General features: G+C 43.2%; 1 protein-coding gene across 2 annotated transcripts in view; it reads right to left on the bottom strand.

Moving 5' to 3' along the window:
* The window catches only part of ODAD2 (outer dynein arm docking complex subunit 2), a 145,311-nt gene that overhangs the window by 28,799 nt on the left and 96,883 nt on the right, over positions 1–19,629 (bottom strand). Inside the window, exon 18 of one of the 2 annotated variants that reach the window (XM_083188911.1) lies at positions 740–928. The exons of the other annotated variant lie outside the window; for it this stretch is intronic. Coding sequence (XP_083045037.1) covers positions 740–928 — 189 coding nt within the window. The remainder of the gene's footprint in view (positions 1–739; positions 929–19,629) is intronic. 2 annotated transcript variants of the gene reach the window in all.

The following is a 19,629-nucleotide window of genomic DNA, read 5'->3' as shown; positions in this document are numbered from 1 at the left end:
TGGCTTCTCCTTTGGTAGGTGTGACTTCCAGTCAGAGATAAAAATAATAATGTCATCTTTCCATTCAATATTAGTAACACCAAACAGCCATTTACCAAAACAGCCTAAAAGGGTTTCAATGTGTGGTATGTAATTACTGCTCTGTAGTGGCAATGTATTGCTACTGGTTAGTCATACAGGCACCATAGTAGTTTTTCAAGTTAATCTCCAAAGCTGTCCAAGGCAGTATACTTGCGATCTCTCCTGTGCTTGTAATCTGCCAGTGCGGGTGCCGGCCAGCAGTAGTTAGTAAGCCACAAAGCAAACCTGCAAATTCGCAGCCATGTCAACAGTTCTGAATCAGGCCCACAGTCAGGAATGAGCTGTATGCACAGATGACAGGGTCGCACTCACGGCAGCGAGCATCATTAAATAAATACACACTAGACGATATGCACGAAAATATCTTTAGCAATGGTTGTTTTCTGCATATCATTTAAAATATCATCTATGTATATATGTATGCACATTTAAAGTTAGGCTATGGGGGGTAAGGGTTTGGCTCCAGGGAGGCTTAAGTGTGGCAGAAGGGATGTAAGTAATCTTACCAGACCTGGTGTCTGTATTTTGGCCACTGGCATGCCACCCGCTGCTCATCCATATGTATTCCTTTGGCTTTTTATAAGGCTAAAAATTAGGCCAGAGGTCCTGGCAAGTTCAGTCCCATTTGTTACAGACACAATAAATTGCACATACATACCGTGTTTGCTAGTGCGGATAACATAGGAACTACTCCGTGATCTGTTATGACTGCTAAATTCTCTTCATCTTTGGCTATATTGGTGATAGCTGCGCAGACGCTTGCTAGTACTTCTGTGTTTTCAGATTTCAATAAATTAACAATCAGTTCCAGGCCTCCTACAAATGAACGAACCATTTCCCCAGCATCCTAAAATGAAAGAATATTAATTGACTTAACATTTGAGATTACTCATTCACGTATGTTTTTGTAAATCAACTAAGGTATTATAGCTCTATGATACTCTGGGGTAGATTTATTAAACTCCCGTGATGTGATAAAGTGTCTGGTTTTTATCACCGGCCAATCAGCTCCTACCTGTGAAGTTACAGGCTTGGTTTGAAAAATGACAGGTAGGAGCTGATTGGCCGGTGATAAAAACCAGACACTTTATCACTTCACCGAGCTTAATATATCTACTCCTCTGTCCCTAAATGTCATCATTATTAAAAATGGTAAGGCTCAATGGGCCTGATTCAGCAGATTCCGCTCCACATGCTGGCTCCCGCCCCACTATGAAAGGTTTCATTCACTCCTCAAACGGTCCGGACATGCCTGCGTTGTCTGGACCTCACTCTCTGCCCAGAAAACGCATCGCAGCCCCTACCAGCCATTACTCTATGGTCACATTTTCACAGAATGCGACTGCACTTCAGTAGTCATGCACATGCTCTAACTCATGTGTGCATGTGCAGATTACCAAAAAATGCCCAATAGCGATTTTTGTCAAACAGCGACCAGTGCTGAATTAGCCCCAATGATCACTATAGGTAATGAATGCACAGAACACATGGGGGGGGAATTTACTAAGATGGCGGTTCTATTTCTAGTTCTAAGCGCAACCAATCAGATACTATCTTCTAGAAGGTGCTAAATAAATAATAAGTAGATTTTGATTGGTAGCCCATAGCAACATTCCATGTGAAACAGAACTCCTATCTTAGTAAATTTCCCCCATGGTGTCTACAGTAGGGAAGCCAATCCTGCCCCAATTCTGTATTCACAGGATTCAGGACTAAGAAAAACTCAATCCCAGGATGATTGATTGTACAAAGATATCCTCTCTTCAACCCCTACTTTCCTGCTCTCTTGTTCCCCCCTGGCAACTCTTTTTTTTTCTTCTCCCTCCGCTATCACCTATCTTGGTCAGTAGGGGCTTCTCTTGTTGGCAAGTGCATTGCCCATTCCACTTCCATGCTTAGCTGGAGTCCTGTGATGCGGCTTTCAAACAGTATCATGAGACTCCATCTATACCATGGGCAGCTGGGAGAACCTAAGAGGATAAGGTAATGCAACCTGAACCGAGAAGTTGAGTATTATCCCATAATACCCAGAATTCAATTATTCTAATCCTGGGGCTCAAAAACATCTGGGACCTTGTGATTGGCTTCCTCCATTAACAATAAAGACTTGGGCAGACCAACAATACAACTTGATGTAAACATTTACATTCATGGTCCATACAGCATTCACTATGAATGGTATTTGGACTATGTACCCATTTGATGTAAAATCAGTAATCTCTACTCCAAACAACTCTGCCTTAAGACCCTGGTTGTATCTCAGGCTGTATGGACATTAGATACATAAGAAACCATGAGTATGATTCTAGTCGGGAGGCCAAAAAAATGTACATACTTCTTGCTATAATAAAATGATTATGTTGAAGCACATTCCAAGTAGACATACTTTAAAGGACATTGCAGTATTATGCTTGGGAAACTTATGTATTACTATAATATAAACTAGCTGGGTTTATATTTAAATTCCAACAATCTAAATCAGGTCTTTAAATGTTTTAAACCGATTAGGCCATTTACATTTTCCAAATTAGATTTTGTTTGTAATGGCTAATTTTGCCCCAGACTAAGTACAGAAATCTACTTAGGAACTTGTCCTAATTGGGTTATTATCAGCATATTTTTTCCACTAAAACTGCATGCAGGATTCATAAACATTGTTTTATTTAAAATGTTATCACCAAAATCTTAAATTCCAGTTTGGGTCTAGATCTAAGTAACATTTCAAAATGAATCATGTTCTCTTGGGTGTTATGTTCCAGAAAGTTGACGTTTCTGAGTGAATTAGGGCTCCCGATCATTGGTTTTATTTTCAACCACTGGCATAGTTTGTAAATGAAACTTTGTGTAATTGATAATGTGCCCAGCGGGTCTGTTATTTACAACTGCATATTGTACTTGGGTTTGTGCTGTATTCAGCTACTTTTTCTCAGCTTTCTGTCTACTGTATTTTACTTCTGTCACAGGATTTTTAAAGGTGTCGGCAAGGACACACCAGGCAAGTTTGTCGCCAGTTTGTCTGGACTACAGAAGTGGAAATATGGATGGTAATGTTAGTTTTGCAGTTTGCTGACGTGACAAAGCAGTCCATAGAGGCTGAAGCACATACAATTGCTGTGTTTATCCAATTTTGTGCCCACATATACAGTACGTAGGATGCTGATATGTCCTTGCTTTATACTATGTACATTACTGAGCAATACATGTTTCTGTAACAATATACAAATGTAGTAAACTAACCAGACCGGTCTTCAAAAATCCATCCAGTTGCCAGTAATTAAATTAAGGTTACAAAATAATGTATGACAACGGTATATGACATATTGGGGTAATTCAGGTGTGGTTGGAGTTGCGTTGGTGTCGGAGATGATTCAACACTGTGACCTACTGTAGGATACAGTTCGGATCATTAATGCAGCAGGAGGCATGACTCCTTCTGCTGTATTATCATATTACATCTATCGCCGCTGCTTCCATGTAAGAAGCAGCGATAGCCATACCACGGATTTAATTAGCCACACTAGATTACTCTGGGTTAATTGATCTCCAGGGCTATCCAAGTAGCCATTGAGTTATTGGAATTTCTTTTTTACCTGCCTTAGCGGGTCAAAAAAAAACCTTAAAAATTCAGAAGATAATGGGTGCCGCACAAAACAGCATTTTCACAGATTCTGTGCATTCTCGTTATTCCATGTTAATGGCCATTAACAAACTACTTTAATGAGCGCAAACAAGGCTATTGGGGAAATCTGTAGTATAAATAAACAGTAATTGAACGTCCTCCCTTGGCATCTATTGCATTGTTTTTTGTGGCTATGGGTTTCAATAAAATTGGGGCTTATCATGAGTAGGACATATTTGCACCCAAAACGTCATTAGGGAATGATACATGTAAGTGCAGAATTTGTTTAGTCAGACAAATCTCAAGATGCTTCCAACTCAGATAGAAGCATATGCAACCAGACAGGTGTCCAATGTACAAGGGGTTACTTATACTGCTTTCACATTGCAACCCTGCTTCCAACCCATTTTTGTAAACGTTTCATAAAACGGGTCAAAAGCCAGTTAAACCCCTTCACACTGCATGTTGTAACCAGTATATTACTGTTTATATACCGTTTTGTACCTTTAACATTCAACCCGTTTCACCCATAAAAAACGGCTTCTTTGCAATAAAACTCTATTGTGCAATGCAGGGAGACAACCACTGACCCTTGTGCAGATTATCATGTGTAGTTCAAACCGGTTACCTCCCTGTTCGCCCAGTGCTGGCAAAAACACTGGGAAAATGAGCGCTGCAAAAATTTGATGAATTGCACATGCACAATAGAGATGTTGCATGCAAATCTGAATCAGCTGCAGAGAAAATATTAGCTGAATCAGCTGCAGAGAAAATATTCTATTCATCATCATACCTATATCATAGCTCTACCCATCCAGCACTTGCAAGAGGGGGAGTCGGTCGGACAGTGGCATCTTGATGGTAGGAATCCTAATGGACCCCAGAGGTAAGTGCTGGGGTTAGGGCAGTGAGGTGAGGCAGGTGAGGAAGAGCCTCTCCTGTCAAACTCCAGTATACTACGATATACTATAAATACCTTTTTTGTATTATTCTAATAATTTTTATAGTCAAAACTCTGAAGTATAAAGTATATGATAGTTGGAGCAGTGCCTCCACCTCCTAGCTTTTACCATACACACAGATGTAGCAACGCGCATCTTTCCCTGATCACCATGGCTCGCTCCCATTTGTGGTAACAAATCCACACCTGCAGCTCAGAATCGCCACACTGCGATATCGTCGTTCAATCCGTTTCCATGAGCTGTGGGAGCAAATTAAACGCATGCAGATGGCAATGGAATCATGCCAATAGCCATGATATTCGCATGTGGCGATTGGCAAGGGATATATGAGCTTGGATACATCTGTATCTCTGATCAACACTCAATAAATTTCCTTTTATTTTGTGTAAATATGGGTCAAGCCAGTTCCTCCGCAGCGATTTTGGCCGAGAAAACTGGTGAAATCAGCCAAAATCGCATGTGATTGACATCAGATCCAATCCGATGCTCAGTCCTGTACACATCAGATCAGAGTCGGAGGTCGAACTTGCCTGCATGTCCAACCTCCAACTCGGACCCCCTCCTGGCTGCAGGGAATGGGGTCACATGTGATATATCACATGCAGAAGGAATGAATGCGATGTATTGGCCCTGATCCTGACGTCCAGGAAGGTCCAAGGCATCTCAAGGGAGATCTGACAGGGTGAGTGGTGACAGCGAGCAGGAAGATCTGCTCGCTGTCACCACTCGCCCACAGCATTGAATACCCCTATTTTACTTTAGGGTCTTACTTCCTCACACACATGAATTGTGACTACTGGGCATACTCAGAGTTTATACTGGGGCCAATTTAGATATGAAATGACGTTTGATTTATTTTGTCTAAAGCTGGTCATACACTACTGTCGCAGCAGTGTTTGGCCATTTGTCAGTATTTAACGCAGCCCCCTCATACGCCAATTTCCCCTCGCTCCATTTTTTGAGCGAGGGGAAATTGGAGTATGTGTCTCCAGAAGCAGCGAGACTCGCGGCTATATACAGCGAGTTTCCTGCATTAGCCGCGGGTCTCGCTGTTTTGGGGAATTCTCACCGTTCTGTGACGGCGAGGATTTCCCCGGAACGTTGAATAGAGCGAGCGGCCGGTGCGGGGGTTAAACAGCGAGGATCGCTGGTTTTCTGCAATCCTCGCTGTTTAACCCCCTCGCTGGCCGCTCGCCACGGCATTGAATACACCCCAAAGTGTCCATCTGACAACTGCACTGGACTTCAACATTTACATTGTGTTCTGCAGCTTCTCAGAAAACTTCCGGTATCCGGTTATATGGCGTCAGACATCAGATCTTTACTATTGCAAAGTTTAATAACATTCTGTTTTAATACTCAACTAAATATATAAATCAAAGTCTGTGCAAGGGCAACGGTTCTGATACCAGAAGCAAACGGGTCATGTAGTAGAAATACTGTCAGCGGCTGGCACTTGCGTAAAATTTATTTTTTCCTCTGGCTTACGCATGTATCTTAACTTACTTGTACATAAAGGGACATTTCAAATAACTACATGTTCTTTTTCCAGCCAATGCTGTGCAGACATGAGGTTTTTAATGGGTTGCAGCCAAAGGTCAAGATATTTTAGGATGCATAGTCATTTCTCATGGAAAATTTGGACAACATTGTCCGAGAATGTGTGTCTAGGTACCCCACCCATGATGTGATAGATGCATGAGCCCAGCAGAAGAGTATTCCAAGGATGCTGGCATCATACAAGGCCCTAATGATCAGGCTGGCCATTGTCTGACACACACACTGATAAAAATAAATCACTCCCTTCAAAACACACGGAAATCCAACTATAATCAGAAAGTGGCTTCATAAATACATCGGCTTTAGTGCTTGGCAAACCCTCTCACAACAATATTACACTGCTGTGCCCTCCTACTACTAGTTAAGGTATGTAAGATTAGATCTGCATTTACTGTAAGTACATAATAAAATAATGCTGTATACGAGGAATACAAATTATTCCAGAGATCCACTTCAAATGTTCTAATTTTATCCAGTAAAGGACTTGTACTCTTTCCACATAAATCTGGCCCAAAATCTGAAGTTAAACTTACAGTGGATGGGTATGACATCATTTCAAAGGATTTTATAGATTGGTTACTCTTGATTCTCCAGTCTCAATTTCTTTTTATACAATCATTATTCCTAAAAACTTGTTTCTTCCATCTGAATGCGGCCAGATGCACCACATTGTCTCCCAAGCTAGAGATAGAACCCAGATGTATGCTCCAAGTTACTCTCACTTGCACTACTGCAACCTCCTGCTAGTGGTTTTGCCCCCTTCTCAGCTTTCCCCTACATAGTCTTTCCTTAGTTCTGTAGCCAAAAGCAAAAAGAATCAGCCATCTGGTTACATTGCTGTCATTGTCCAACCATATCTGAGTGATGTCAATCAGCAGTGGAGCAGTGGCAGTCAATGTTTTTTGTTTTTCAGTTTGATACAATTCTAATGACTTTTTATTAGGTACGATGTTTATGATGTATATAAAGCAAATATGAGTCCTGCAGGAGAAAAGCACTATATAAATACAATGATTAATATATTTAGTATTATGGTGTAATGGTGATGAAAATGATGATGATGATGACGATGACGATGATCTTGTATTGATCCCTATCTGGCTCCCGCTTCAGAGCAGCTCATAATTCCTAGGCTGCGGAGGGTGCAAGAGAAGGCAGGAGGCTGCTGGACTAGCGAGGACAGAGGATCCCCACACACTGGCCTTTATTCAGATCTGATCGCAGTACAAATTTGTTTGAAAAATGGGCAAAACCATGTGCACTGCAGGTGGGGCCGATGTAACATGTGCAGAGAGAGTTAGATTTGTGTGAGTTATTTTATTTCTGTGCAGGGTAAATACTGGCTGCATTATTTTAGCACTGCAATTTAGATTTCAGTTTCAACATATCCCACCCAAATTTAAATCTCTCTGCACATGTTACATCTGCCCCACCTGCAGTGCACATGGTTTTGCCCATTTTCCAAAAAAATTTGTACTGCACTCGGTGTGGATGCTGGTGGTGGCCCAGTCGGAATTCCATGCCCGGTTACTTCATACTGGCAGCTCCCCTGTTGCCTGCCACTGTGCCTCTATCACTGTGGAAGGCTGGTGCAGCCTTATTAGGTGCTGCAGCCCCATTTTTTGTGCCAGATTTTCGGGGCACTTCTGAACACTGGGGCCAGGTATGTGTGTCACCTTTGTCCCTCCCTTTAACCAGACCTGATGAGAGAACAAATATTTATACCATTGACCAGCCAAATGACGGAACAACATACCAGTAATGCTATTGTCAGTGGCTGTGCTCACCTGAACAAGCAACACTTGAATTGCTCCATCGGGTGCCATCTAGCTCCCAGCACACAACATGCTTGAATCCCCCCCAGAGGTGCGGAGGAGTATTACTCTTTTATGTAGGATAACTGTCCACAATGCATGATATTATGTTATGGGTATGAGTAGGCTTACCATATTATCCCAAACCATGATACTCCTGAATTACACAGGTTCTGTGGCTAATTAAAACCAGGTGAAATGCAGACTTGATGCCAACCAGCCACAGAACCTGTGTAATTCATGAGTGTCCTGGGTTAAATGGATAGAAAGGTAAGCTTAGGTATGAGAATTACATGAGCTTTTTATGATGGTTGCTTTAAAGCTCTGTGATCCATATTTTATAAAGGGATTATGAAACCAGTAGATATAAATTTGGAACACGGACAATCAGGACCATGTTATTTATTGTAAAAAAATATTTATTTCAGTTTACAAATTATTTCTATGTGTTTGGTAAATGTTCCAGCACCTTTTTTTTTCTACCCGAACAGAATTGCTTAGAAAAAAGACATCTTAGGAAAATATAGTTAGTTGAAAATAATCATAGATGACATTCAGAATTGGATGGACTGTGCCAAACTTATTTCAAGTCCAAAACCAAACTGAACAAATGATACAGTAAAAATGTCTTTCCTACGGATCCAAAATATGCATGTACTAATACAAAGCCATAATTAAATTTGATCAAACTTCCAAAAGTACGCCTTCATTTATGTTATACCGCTAGTATTTCTTTTCTGCTAGTATCATTATCAAATGTCTCTCATGTTATGTCATGTTAGTCTAGCCTAGTCTCAATGAATACTTCTTTGTGTACAACGCTCTCATTTTAACCACCAGTACACAACTCTTCATCGCTCGCCATCTCAAATAATAGTTCTGCAGCCACGCATGAATTACATTGGTAAAAAATGTTGGACATTTGACCTTTGTTTCATATAGAGGTGCATTTGACACCACAACCGTCCCAAGCCACCTTGCCTAGAGTCTGGAACTGGGTGCAGACGTATACGATGGTTGAGCAGATCAAGTAGTTTAACAAACTGAGGGCCAGATGTATCAAGCTTCAAAAAGTGATAAACAACCATCCAATCAGCTCCTACCTGTCCCTTTTCAACATGACAATTACAAGCTGATTGGCTAGCTGTTTATAACTCTCCATTTTTCACTTTTTGAAGCTTCATACAGCTGGGCACTACTATGGTACATTGGCAGCACTGTTTAAGACATTAGGGTACTGTTTACCTAGCACGGCGCCCATCGCGTTGATCGCATGTACATCGCATGCCATTATAGTGGCATGCGATGCATACGATGCGATGGGTGCGATTGTAGCGATTTTAAATAGGGAACAATGTTAAATTACCTTCCAATCAACCAGATCAACCCAATGGACCCGATTTTACATAGGGAACAATGTTAAATTCCCTTCCAATCAACCAGATCAACCCAATGGACACGATTTTACATAGGGAACAATGTTAAGTAGCCCCCAGACCACAAATTGAATAGAATAACCACCCTGAAGTGTGAAATGCTCCCCCCCTTTGTTAACGTCACCCCACGGTCAACATCATCCCGAAGCGTGGCGAGCACAGCGAGCCTGCGAGGGGCGGCGGTACGCGTCCTCCGACCTTTTCATACCCCCACTATCCACGTCGGCGCCCGAAGCGTGGCGAGCGCAGCGAGCCCCGCGAGGGGACGCGGATACCTTCACAGGTATCCGCGCCCCCTCGCGGGCTTCACAGGTATCCGCGTCCCCTCGCGGGCTTCACAGGTATCCGCGTCCGCTCACCACACTTTCTATTCTAAACTCCACGCCGACGTGGATAGTGGGGGTATGAAAAGGTCGAAGGACGCGTACCGCTGCCCCTCGCGGGCTCGCTGCGCTCGCCACGCTTCGGGATGGCGTTGACCGCGGGGTGACGTTAACAATGGGGGGGGTGCATTTCACACTTCAGGGTGGTTATTCAATTCAATTTGTGGTCTGGGGGCTATTTAACATTGTTCCCTATGTAAAATCGTGTCCATTGGGTTGATCTGGTTGATTGGTAGGGAATTTAACATTGTTCCCTATGTAAAATCTGTCCATTGGGTTGATCTGGTTGATTGGAAGGGAATTTAACATTGTTCCCTATGTAAAATCGGGTCCATTGGGTTGATCTGGTTGATTGGAAGGTAATTTAACATTACAAACACATAAGATGCATGCGATGCCTGCGATTTGCGGCAAGATACCCGCGATATAGATCGTGGGCGCCGTTCTAGGTAAACAGTACCGACATTAGTTACAAAAGTAAGGGGCTGATTTTTAGTCTATGTCTGCTTTGCTTGACGGTCGCACATCTGGGACTTTAGGCAAATGCAACTACAAAGTCCTTCCCCGGTGAACATCTGTCAGCGTCCATAGTCGCAGAATCAAAACTTGCACTGTCCCTTTGGCAGGGGTACTTTCCCCATCTGAGTATGGCGTTTTATGTAAGCGGTTGAGCATATGTGCACGCAACCACTTTCACTGACATGCCCGTGACACTTCCATAACACATCCATAAGAAGAAACATCTCTGTGGATCATTAAGCCACCACCTGCCTAAAGCTTTCCCCCCAGGAATGTCAAACATATTTTAAAAACTCTTATGAGACCACACATCTCCTATGTATCTCAATTTCATTTCTGATCTGGGTGCCCGTGCAGCATGATTTATGGTTGGTACACACAGTGAGATTTCCACTATTTTTCCTATGGAAGAAAAATTGATTCGGTACTTGTGTATTTTGGCGGCGCCCATCGCATTGCATACCATAACGCATGCGATGCGAGGCGATTTCGTGCCATAGTGTGCGATGGCATACAATTTTCAAATTGTATGCCATTGTACATGGCATACAATGCCATACGATGCGATTAAACATTGTATAAGCACCCTAATGGGTGCTTATACAATGTTAAGCACCCTAATAGGTACTTACAATGTTAAATGCACCCCCACGCCACCCCCCTACTATAAACGTGAACCCGAAGCGTGGCGAGCGCAGCGAGCCCGCGAGGGGTGGCGGTACGCGTCTTACGACCTTTTCATACCCCCACTATCCACGTCGGCGTGGAGTTGAGAATAGAAAGTGTGGCGAGCGCAGCGAGCCACCGAGCCCGAAGCGTGGCGAGCGCAGCGAGCCCCGCGAGGGGACGCGGATACCTTCACAGGTATCCGCGTCCCCTGGCGGGCTTCACAGGTGTCCGCGTGGCGAGCCACGCGAGGGGACGCGGACACCTGTGAAGCCCGCCAGGGGACGCGTATACCTGTGAAGGTATACGCGTCCCCTCGCCACGCTCTGGGCTCGGTGGCTCGCTGCGCTCGAGCCATCTAGCTCCCAGCGCACAACATGCTTGAATCCCCCCCAGAGGTGCGGTGGAGTATTACCCTTTTATGAAGGATAACTGTCCACAATGCATGATATTATGTTATGGGTATGAGTAGGCTTACCATATTATCCCAAACCATGATACTCCTTAATTACACAGGTTCTGTGGCTAATTAAAACCAGGTGAAATGCAGACTTGATGCCAACCAGCCACAGAACCTGGGGGTATGAAAAGGTCGTAGGACGCGTACCGCCGCCCCTCGCGGGCTCGCTGCGCTCGCCACACTTCGGGTTCACGTTTATAGTGGGGGGTGGCGTGGGGGTGCATTTAACATTGTAAGCACCCATTAGGGTGCTCAAAAGCACCCTTTAGGGTGCTTATATGATTTTTCATCGTATAGGGGGTCAAAATCGCATCGCATCGCATGCCATCGGGTACATGGCATGCGATGCGTTCATCGAACGATGCTGAAATCGGGCGCCGCAAAAATACACAAGTACCATTGAATCAAAATCGAAAGGGGAATTTAATGGTTTTTCCAATATTCAATGCAGATTCAATCTCAATGCGTGTTCAGGTTTAGTGGAAATTGAAAAGAAAAATGGTATTGCCAGGCAAAACCATATAGTAGAAATCAAAACTAAATCAAATCGAATGCCAGATCAAATTGAACAGCATATCGAAGCAAAATCGAATCGAATTCTACATCTAAATGTTTGTACCCATTTTAATTACGAAGATGGGAGTTCTATTGAAGAAGGGATGCTGCTCATAGCAACCAATCAGAATCAACTTATTTATCACCTTCTTGAATATAATAGATATAATCTGATTGGTTGCCCATAGCAACATTCTATCTTCAACAGAACGCCCATCTAGGTAAATAAACCCCATGCACAGAGGAAAAGAGAATTGCTCCATTGCAGCCGATATCACCGATGCGTGTACCTCAAGCCCTTCTGGAGCAATACAGTCTCTTCTGTCACCTTCGTCTTTCATTCAATATCTTTTTTTTATCATCTGCTGTAAAAAACGGTGTACTTGGATGAGATATAATGCATAACTCAACAATGTAGGCCTTTGAATAACTTGAGAGATTTCCAATCTCTGGTACATGTTGATCTTAAAAGGTCTTCTATTTCATTCGCTCATAAATTTCTAGAGGTTTAAGATACAATAATTCCTTTTATCCTGTTTGATGCATAATATGATCATCCTCTTCATTTTTTCATTGTAGGCATGAAAAAGGGATCTGCCAAGCATGATTTTATTTCTCCGAAAGGACACGTGTGAGATTACTACTTTATATGGTATTGTCGTAAATTCTTTCATAAATGCTTATAAGGTGTTCATAGTCACCAGTGATGTAGCGTGTTCCCACAGTGCCCGGAGCATGTGTGTGCTACGGCGCCCCCTCCAATCCAAGGGCAGTATTGCCATACAATTATGCCATTCACAATGAGACAAAATTCACTTTATGCCACATAGAATTAGACAAAATTCACACAGAAGGAGACAAAATTCCCAGGGAATGAGTAAAAATCACATTATGCTGCACGGAATGAGACAAAATACACACTGGTTGAGCCAAAATTCACGCCATGCCACACGGAATGAGTCAATATTCAAGCCCTGCCACACAGAATGAGTCAAAATACAGGGAGAGACAGCGGGGGATGTGGGTAAAGGTACAGCGGGGGATGCGGGCACAGGGACAGTGGCAGAGGGGAATGTGGGCACAGGGACAGTGGGGAGAGTGAAAGGCAGCAGGGAATGCGGGACAGGTACAGCGGGGACATGGGGACAGTGACAGAAGGGACAGTGGGCTGGAGCAAAACTACTTACTTTTCAATAACAGAGGGCTGCAGCGGCGGCAGGAGGGAATGCAGGCTTCCCAGAGGGGTCTGGGTATACACCCGCAGCATTAAGAAAGCTGGGATGGCAGTACTGGATATTTATTACTGCTAGGACAGCAGTACTGGACCCTCTGGAGATTATATATATATATATATATATATTTATATATATATATTGTGTTAATTATACATACATACACACACACACACCTTTGACACTTACTGTTTAAAACAAGGGATGCAAACAGTTAAACTGTCTGCCCCAAACACATTCTACTCCGTGCAGCAGCAGGAGGGAGGGCTCGGTAACTTGAGTGCACTGCAGGGAGAAGTTCTTTGCCTCTTGTAAGTAAGGAACAGAAAACGGCTAACTTGTCTGGACGGACTCCGGAGTGTGCACGGACTCCGGAGTTTAAGGCTGTCCTGTCAGTGAGTGAGCAGGCATGCTGCCTGAATGCACTGTTAGGAAGGAGGGGGGGACGAAACTGTATCTTCAGGCTGCCGGCGCTGTGCTGCCCAGAGTGTGACAGGTACAGCGGCAGCAGAAGCAGCGCACAGCCACAGTAGTGGGGATGCAGAGCAGAGAGCTCATCCCTGCACTGCATTCAGCGAATGCCCGGCGCCATCACCAGAGCAGGCGCCTGGAGCACAAGCTCCACCAGAACCACCCTAGCTACGCCTCTGATAGTCACAATGTACGTCTTGGTCAGGCTTCTCAGATTTCACAGTGCTTATTACTTTGTCCACTTTAAGGAACATTTGTCTTTTGTTGAAGTGAGTTGTATTTCTTGTCTACGTTATATGTCTCACTGTCTCTTGCACATTAAGTACTTTAAGTTACTCATAACCAGTTGTTCTTTTACATAACACGTTGCAATAAATATACGATAAAGAATCCCAGACACAGATACAATGTTAAAAACCCAGGTATAACTTTTCTTTAGACAAAGCCTCACTAAGCACCCTATGAAGCTTTTACCTCAGAGTGACCTCTGATTATGCATCAAATGCACCAGTACAGTATACCTGTAGTGGATGGCATCATTTATTTATGATAAATGCATGGTTGCTCCCGGAATTTCAGCCTGCACACTGAAAAGTCAGACTGCTCATGTGCAAGTCATGAAGCGAAAGGGTCCTACAAGCGCGACGTCATGATGCTGCTGACCTATTATGTACATGTCAGCCACTGCAGGGCTCTGCGGGTAGCGTTGGACGCAGCATACAGCACCTACTCATTACACAGTGGCAGCAATATGGAGAGGCACCAACTTGGGACTCATCTCCAGTGACATACAGTAATCAACAATGAGGGCCGCCAGTCTTAAAAGGGTCACAAGCCTCACTTATTTTGGAGCTGGGTACAAAATCCCTGGTGCGACCCAGCAATGAATCCTTAGGAAACTGCACTGCCAGTAAAGAGGAAAGAAACAGCTGTTTATTGTTTAAATAAAATATCAATAACTGATATAATTATATGAAATAAAATGTATGCTTTTTTGACATACAAATAAAGAACAGATTTAAAACACTTAAGAAGTCTCTCAAAATCTTTTATCCTAGCTTGCAAAATAACCCATTATTAGAATGGAACATATAGAACAATTACCATATGTATATATGCATGAAAATTCAGTTCCTGGAGAACCCCCCAACAGTTCATGTTTCTGTTTGTGGGAACAAGTATTAAGGAAATCCTTAAAACATTCTGTTTGTGGGAACATGTATTAAGGAAATCCTTAAAACATGACCTGCTGGGGATACTTGCATGCTGGATTTAAGAACCCGTATGCCTTAAATTATTGGACAATGTGAATTGACAAATCTCTTAACATTGCTGAAGCATTGAGAGTCATATCTAGCTGATGTATACACTAGAGCAGGCATTCCCAACCACGGTCCTCAAGGCACACCAACAGTGCAGGTTTTGTAGATATCCAGGCTTCAGCACAGATGGTTTAATCAGAATCCCTCAGATACTACTTAAGTCACCTGTGCTCAAGCCTGGATATCACTAAAACCTGCACTGTTGGTGTGCCTTGAGGACCGTGGTTGGGAATGCCTGCACTAGGAACTAGAAATAGAGTAGTATTTCTCTATTTCCAGTCTGTACTAAACAAAATTACGAAATGGAAATGGTTTTATAATATATTCTATATTGTTCTATACAATATATTGACATTCGTCGTTTAATATTTTATATGATCATATATTACCCATTATGATTTGTGCGATATCCTTTTATGTCTCTAGCATGTCTCTGCTCTGAGATGTCCAGGCATCTGGAACAGGTTGAAAAGGGGCTGTATGTGGCATACGGATAAGCATTGAGACTTTATTCTGCATTAAAAAGTAAATTAAATTTAGATAGATCTATTTTCCAGAAAGCAAAACCCTTCAGGTCTCTCGAGAAAGCAGAGTTCATCTACTTAAAAAAGTAGCAAACAGAATAGAGCCAGGAAAAAATAATCCTAAAACTAAATCAGGTTCTCATTTGTTTCTAAAACCAAGTATTGTTCTTATTTCATAGATTACAACTAAATAAACACAGCAACATGCAGTGTCGATAAACGGTTTTCATACAACTATCGTCTGTGTTTCTTGGACATCTTAGAAAGCTTGCGCTGTCAAAAATGATTTGTCAGCAGAGCAGGCCCGTGCCCAAAAATGTGATGGTATGGTTGTAGAAATAAACTCTGATTATCAACAAAAATCATCTATGGGCTACTTACATTTGCAAAAGAAGATGTAAAATATATTTAAATAGTGGCATGATATTAAGTTGTTAAAAGTAGTCTACAGTTAAAAAAGGTAATGTTTTAGTCTCCTAAACAGATGTATTCTACAGAGCTGCTTGGCATGGCTGAAAGGAAGGTCATAAGTTTGAAAATTCAGTGTTCTACAGTATCTCTGGAATGATTCTCAAAAGCAGCCATGTGACCAGAGCTCAAATGTATAGATCAGGCATGTCCAACGTTGGCCCTCCAGATGTTTTGAAACTACACATCCCATTCCCAGCATGCTTTGCAATAGTTTTAGCATTCTCTAATAGCAACACTGTGGCAAAGCATGCTGGGATGTGTAGTTTCAAAACATCTGGAGGGCCAACGTTGGACATGCCTGGTATAGATGGTGTTTGATCAGCAAGAGGCAGTAACCTCCCTGTGAAAGGTCTTGCAACCTTTCTCCTAGCGTAATGCTTTCCTTGTATAATTGGCAAATGCTGCAATTCTGTGCTAAAGCTGAGTATTGCATTAGATAACTCAAATTTACATAGTGCCTTCCAACTGCACCACTTTTGGCAAAACAGTCACACTGTCTCGTGGTCATGCTATCAGAATATTGATCCCAAGTAGGACTGAGAGATATTTACTATTTTCCTGGTACATGCTGTCAGAGATGGTATGACATCCCACTTGTCAGGATTTCGACAGTGATTACACCATACCTCCCAACGTCTGTGAAGGCGGAGGAGGGACGGTGTGCGGGCCTTCGGCGTGCGGCGAATTTTGGGGGCGTAGCCTACCAAAAAGGGGAGTGGTCTATACTTGCGCCACTACCGCGAGGCCACGCCCCTGTTTTCCGCCACGGTGGGGGCAAGTCTACCCCCAGCCCCTATCCCTGCAAGAATAGACGCTGCGCACATGCGCACAGTGTCTATTCACGGACTACAGGAAGGTACTCCCAACTGCCCCCGCCGCGGGACACTGCCGGCGGAGGGAGGGACTCGGGAATGTCCCAAAATATCTGGATGTTCCCGCGATAAGCGGGACAGTTGGGAGGTATGATTATACCACGGCTTATCAGGGATTTTGTTTCACCTGCCTCCATCTGAAAATGGGTATTTTCGGGCATCCAAATTCGAAAGCCGGAAAAAAACCACTGGCGAAACGAGAAAATAAAACAGACTTTTTTCACACAAATTTTTGGCCCTTATTGAATATCGTCTCCTTAGTGTGTGTGTGTGTGTGTGGTTAATATTCATTTTTATTGCATTTTTTACCAATGTTACATCATAAAAAGCACTACTTTTTACACCTATTGTATTGCAAATAGACCAAACACAACCACTCTTACTGGGCAATGGCATTGCAGTTCATTCACCAGCCTTCACATTTGTATTTCCGTATATTCGTGTGAGGGTCAGCTAACTTAATAATGCAACACATGTTTAGTTAATAACTCACTGAGGGGACGATTAATATTAAAATTAATATTAAAATTATTTTTTACTAAAATAACGTGATAGTGTTTTCACACCCACTTCACATTATTTTAGTATCATCTGAATGCATTAACCCCTTCCCGACATTTGACGTATATATACGTCATGGCCGGGAAGTACTTCCCGACACATGACGTATATATACGTCATGACTTCTAATTGTCACTGCGTCTAGAGACGCAGTGACAGAGGGACAATGTCTGCTGTCCCTGACAGCAGACATGTCCCTGCATGCCCAGGGGGGGCTGCGATGCAGCCCCCCCGTCGGCGATCGCTGTAATTGGCTGTTCAGTGTGAACAGCCAATTACAGCGTTTTCTGTGTCACCGGCGAATAACGTTCGCCGGTGACACGGGATCGGAGGTGATTGGTGCTGTAAAGTACAGCACCAATCACCGCGGGGTGTAAGGGTGACACTGGTGTCACCCCACCTCACCCCGCCCGCCCCCAAAGGCCGTGATTGGTCCGTCGGACCGACGGACCAATCACAGCCATGGAGGGGGGTTTAAACTAACGGGGACTACACTGCAGACGCCATTCCGGTCTGGAATAGCGTGCAGTGCGGTCACCGTGCCCAGCTGTCACCATTTACTGACCAGAACCTTGCTCAATACTTACCTGATCACTGCTTGGGATCTTGCTTCATCTTGTGACATCCTGTGCTGTGTTGTGCTGCTGCAGTGTCATCGAGTTAGAGAGAGAGAGAGATAGAGAGAGAGAGATAGAGAGGCCTAGTGACAGAGAGTGCTATATTTTGTGCTGCTGCAGTGTAATAGAGTTATAGATAGAGAGATAGAGAGAGATAGAGAGAGAGAGATAGAGAGAGATAGAGAGATAGTGACAGATCGTGCTATATATTTTTTATATAACTGACTGCTGCCCCCCCCTTTTGTGCTGATCAGTATAAATTAACTGATCAGCAACTTTTTGGGGGCGCAGGGTATTTTATATATATATATATACCTGTCAGTGCTGCTGCTGCAGTGTCATAGAGTGATAGATAGTGAGAGATAGAGAGATAGAGAGATAGAGAGAGATAGTGACAGAGAGTGATAGAGACTGCTATATTTTGTGTCTGCTGCCCCCCTTTTGTGCACCCCCAGCAACTTTTTGGGGGTGCAGGGGTTATTTTTCATATATATAACTGTCAGTGCTGCTGCTGCAGTGTCATAGAGTGATAGATAGTGAGAGATAGAGAGATAGAGAGAGATAGTGACAGAGAGTGATAGAGAGTGCTAAATTTTGTGTCTGCTGCCCCTGCCTTTTGTGCTGATCACTATATCTGAGGTGATCAGCAACTTTTTAGGGGTGCAGAGGTTTTTTTTTTTTATATATACCTGCCAGTTGCACTGTCAGTTGCACCAAAGGTTGTGCACCTGCTGCCCCTCACTGGTAATCAGTGTCGCATCACTGATCACCTTTTTTTTTTTTGTGTGTGCTGTGGGGTCTTTTTTTAATTTTTTTTTTACACACACTGTGATTTTGGGGGTGTCCTGTGGCCGCTGTGCGCTGATCAGTGACGTACATCACTGATCATCTTTTTCGGCACAGGGTTGATCTATTTTTTTTTTTTTTTGATCAAATTCCTGTTGCCTTTGAGCGCTGTTCAGTGACGGACGTTACTGACCAACATCTGTGCTCAATTTTTGGCGCAGGACCTTTTTTTTTTTTTTTTTAACCCCTTCAATTTTTTTTTTTTTAACCCCTTCAATTTTTTTTTTTTTTAACCCCTTCATTTTTTTTTTTTTTGTATAAAGTATTTTTTTTTTCTGCACTACATACACACTACACACTACATACCCCCCTGGTTGAAATAAAGTTTGTACCCCCCCCTACACTATACACGTGTTGAAACATTTCACTACCAGTAACACAAAAATAAAAATGGCATCCCAAATGTCATCCCAAATGTCATCCCAGTCATCCAGAAGAATGTATTCAGTGGAGGAGGCATATGCCATGCTTGCTTCTGACTCTGACACAGCCAGTGATGCAAGCGGGGAATTTGAAGGATTCGACTTAAGCTCCTCTTCCTCCTCTGGTGATGAGGGACCCCCTCAAAGACGCCCCCGTAGAGCAGCTGAGACCCCCCCCCAATAATTGATCTCGTATGGACCCCACCACCAGACAATTTTGAGCCCCAGGTTCCTGA

Source organism: Crinia signifera, chromosome 5 (genome assembly GCF_055691185.1).
Source record: "Crinia signifera chromosome 5, ASM5569118v1, whole genome shotgun sequence".
NCBI classification, from domain to species: Eukaryota; Metazoa; Chordata; class Amphibia; order Anura; family Myobatrachidae; genus Crinia; species Crinia signifera.
The sequence above is the reverse complement of the archived record's forward strand: the minus strand, read 5'-3'. Positions and strand labels throughout refer to the sequence as shown.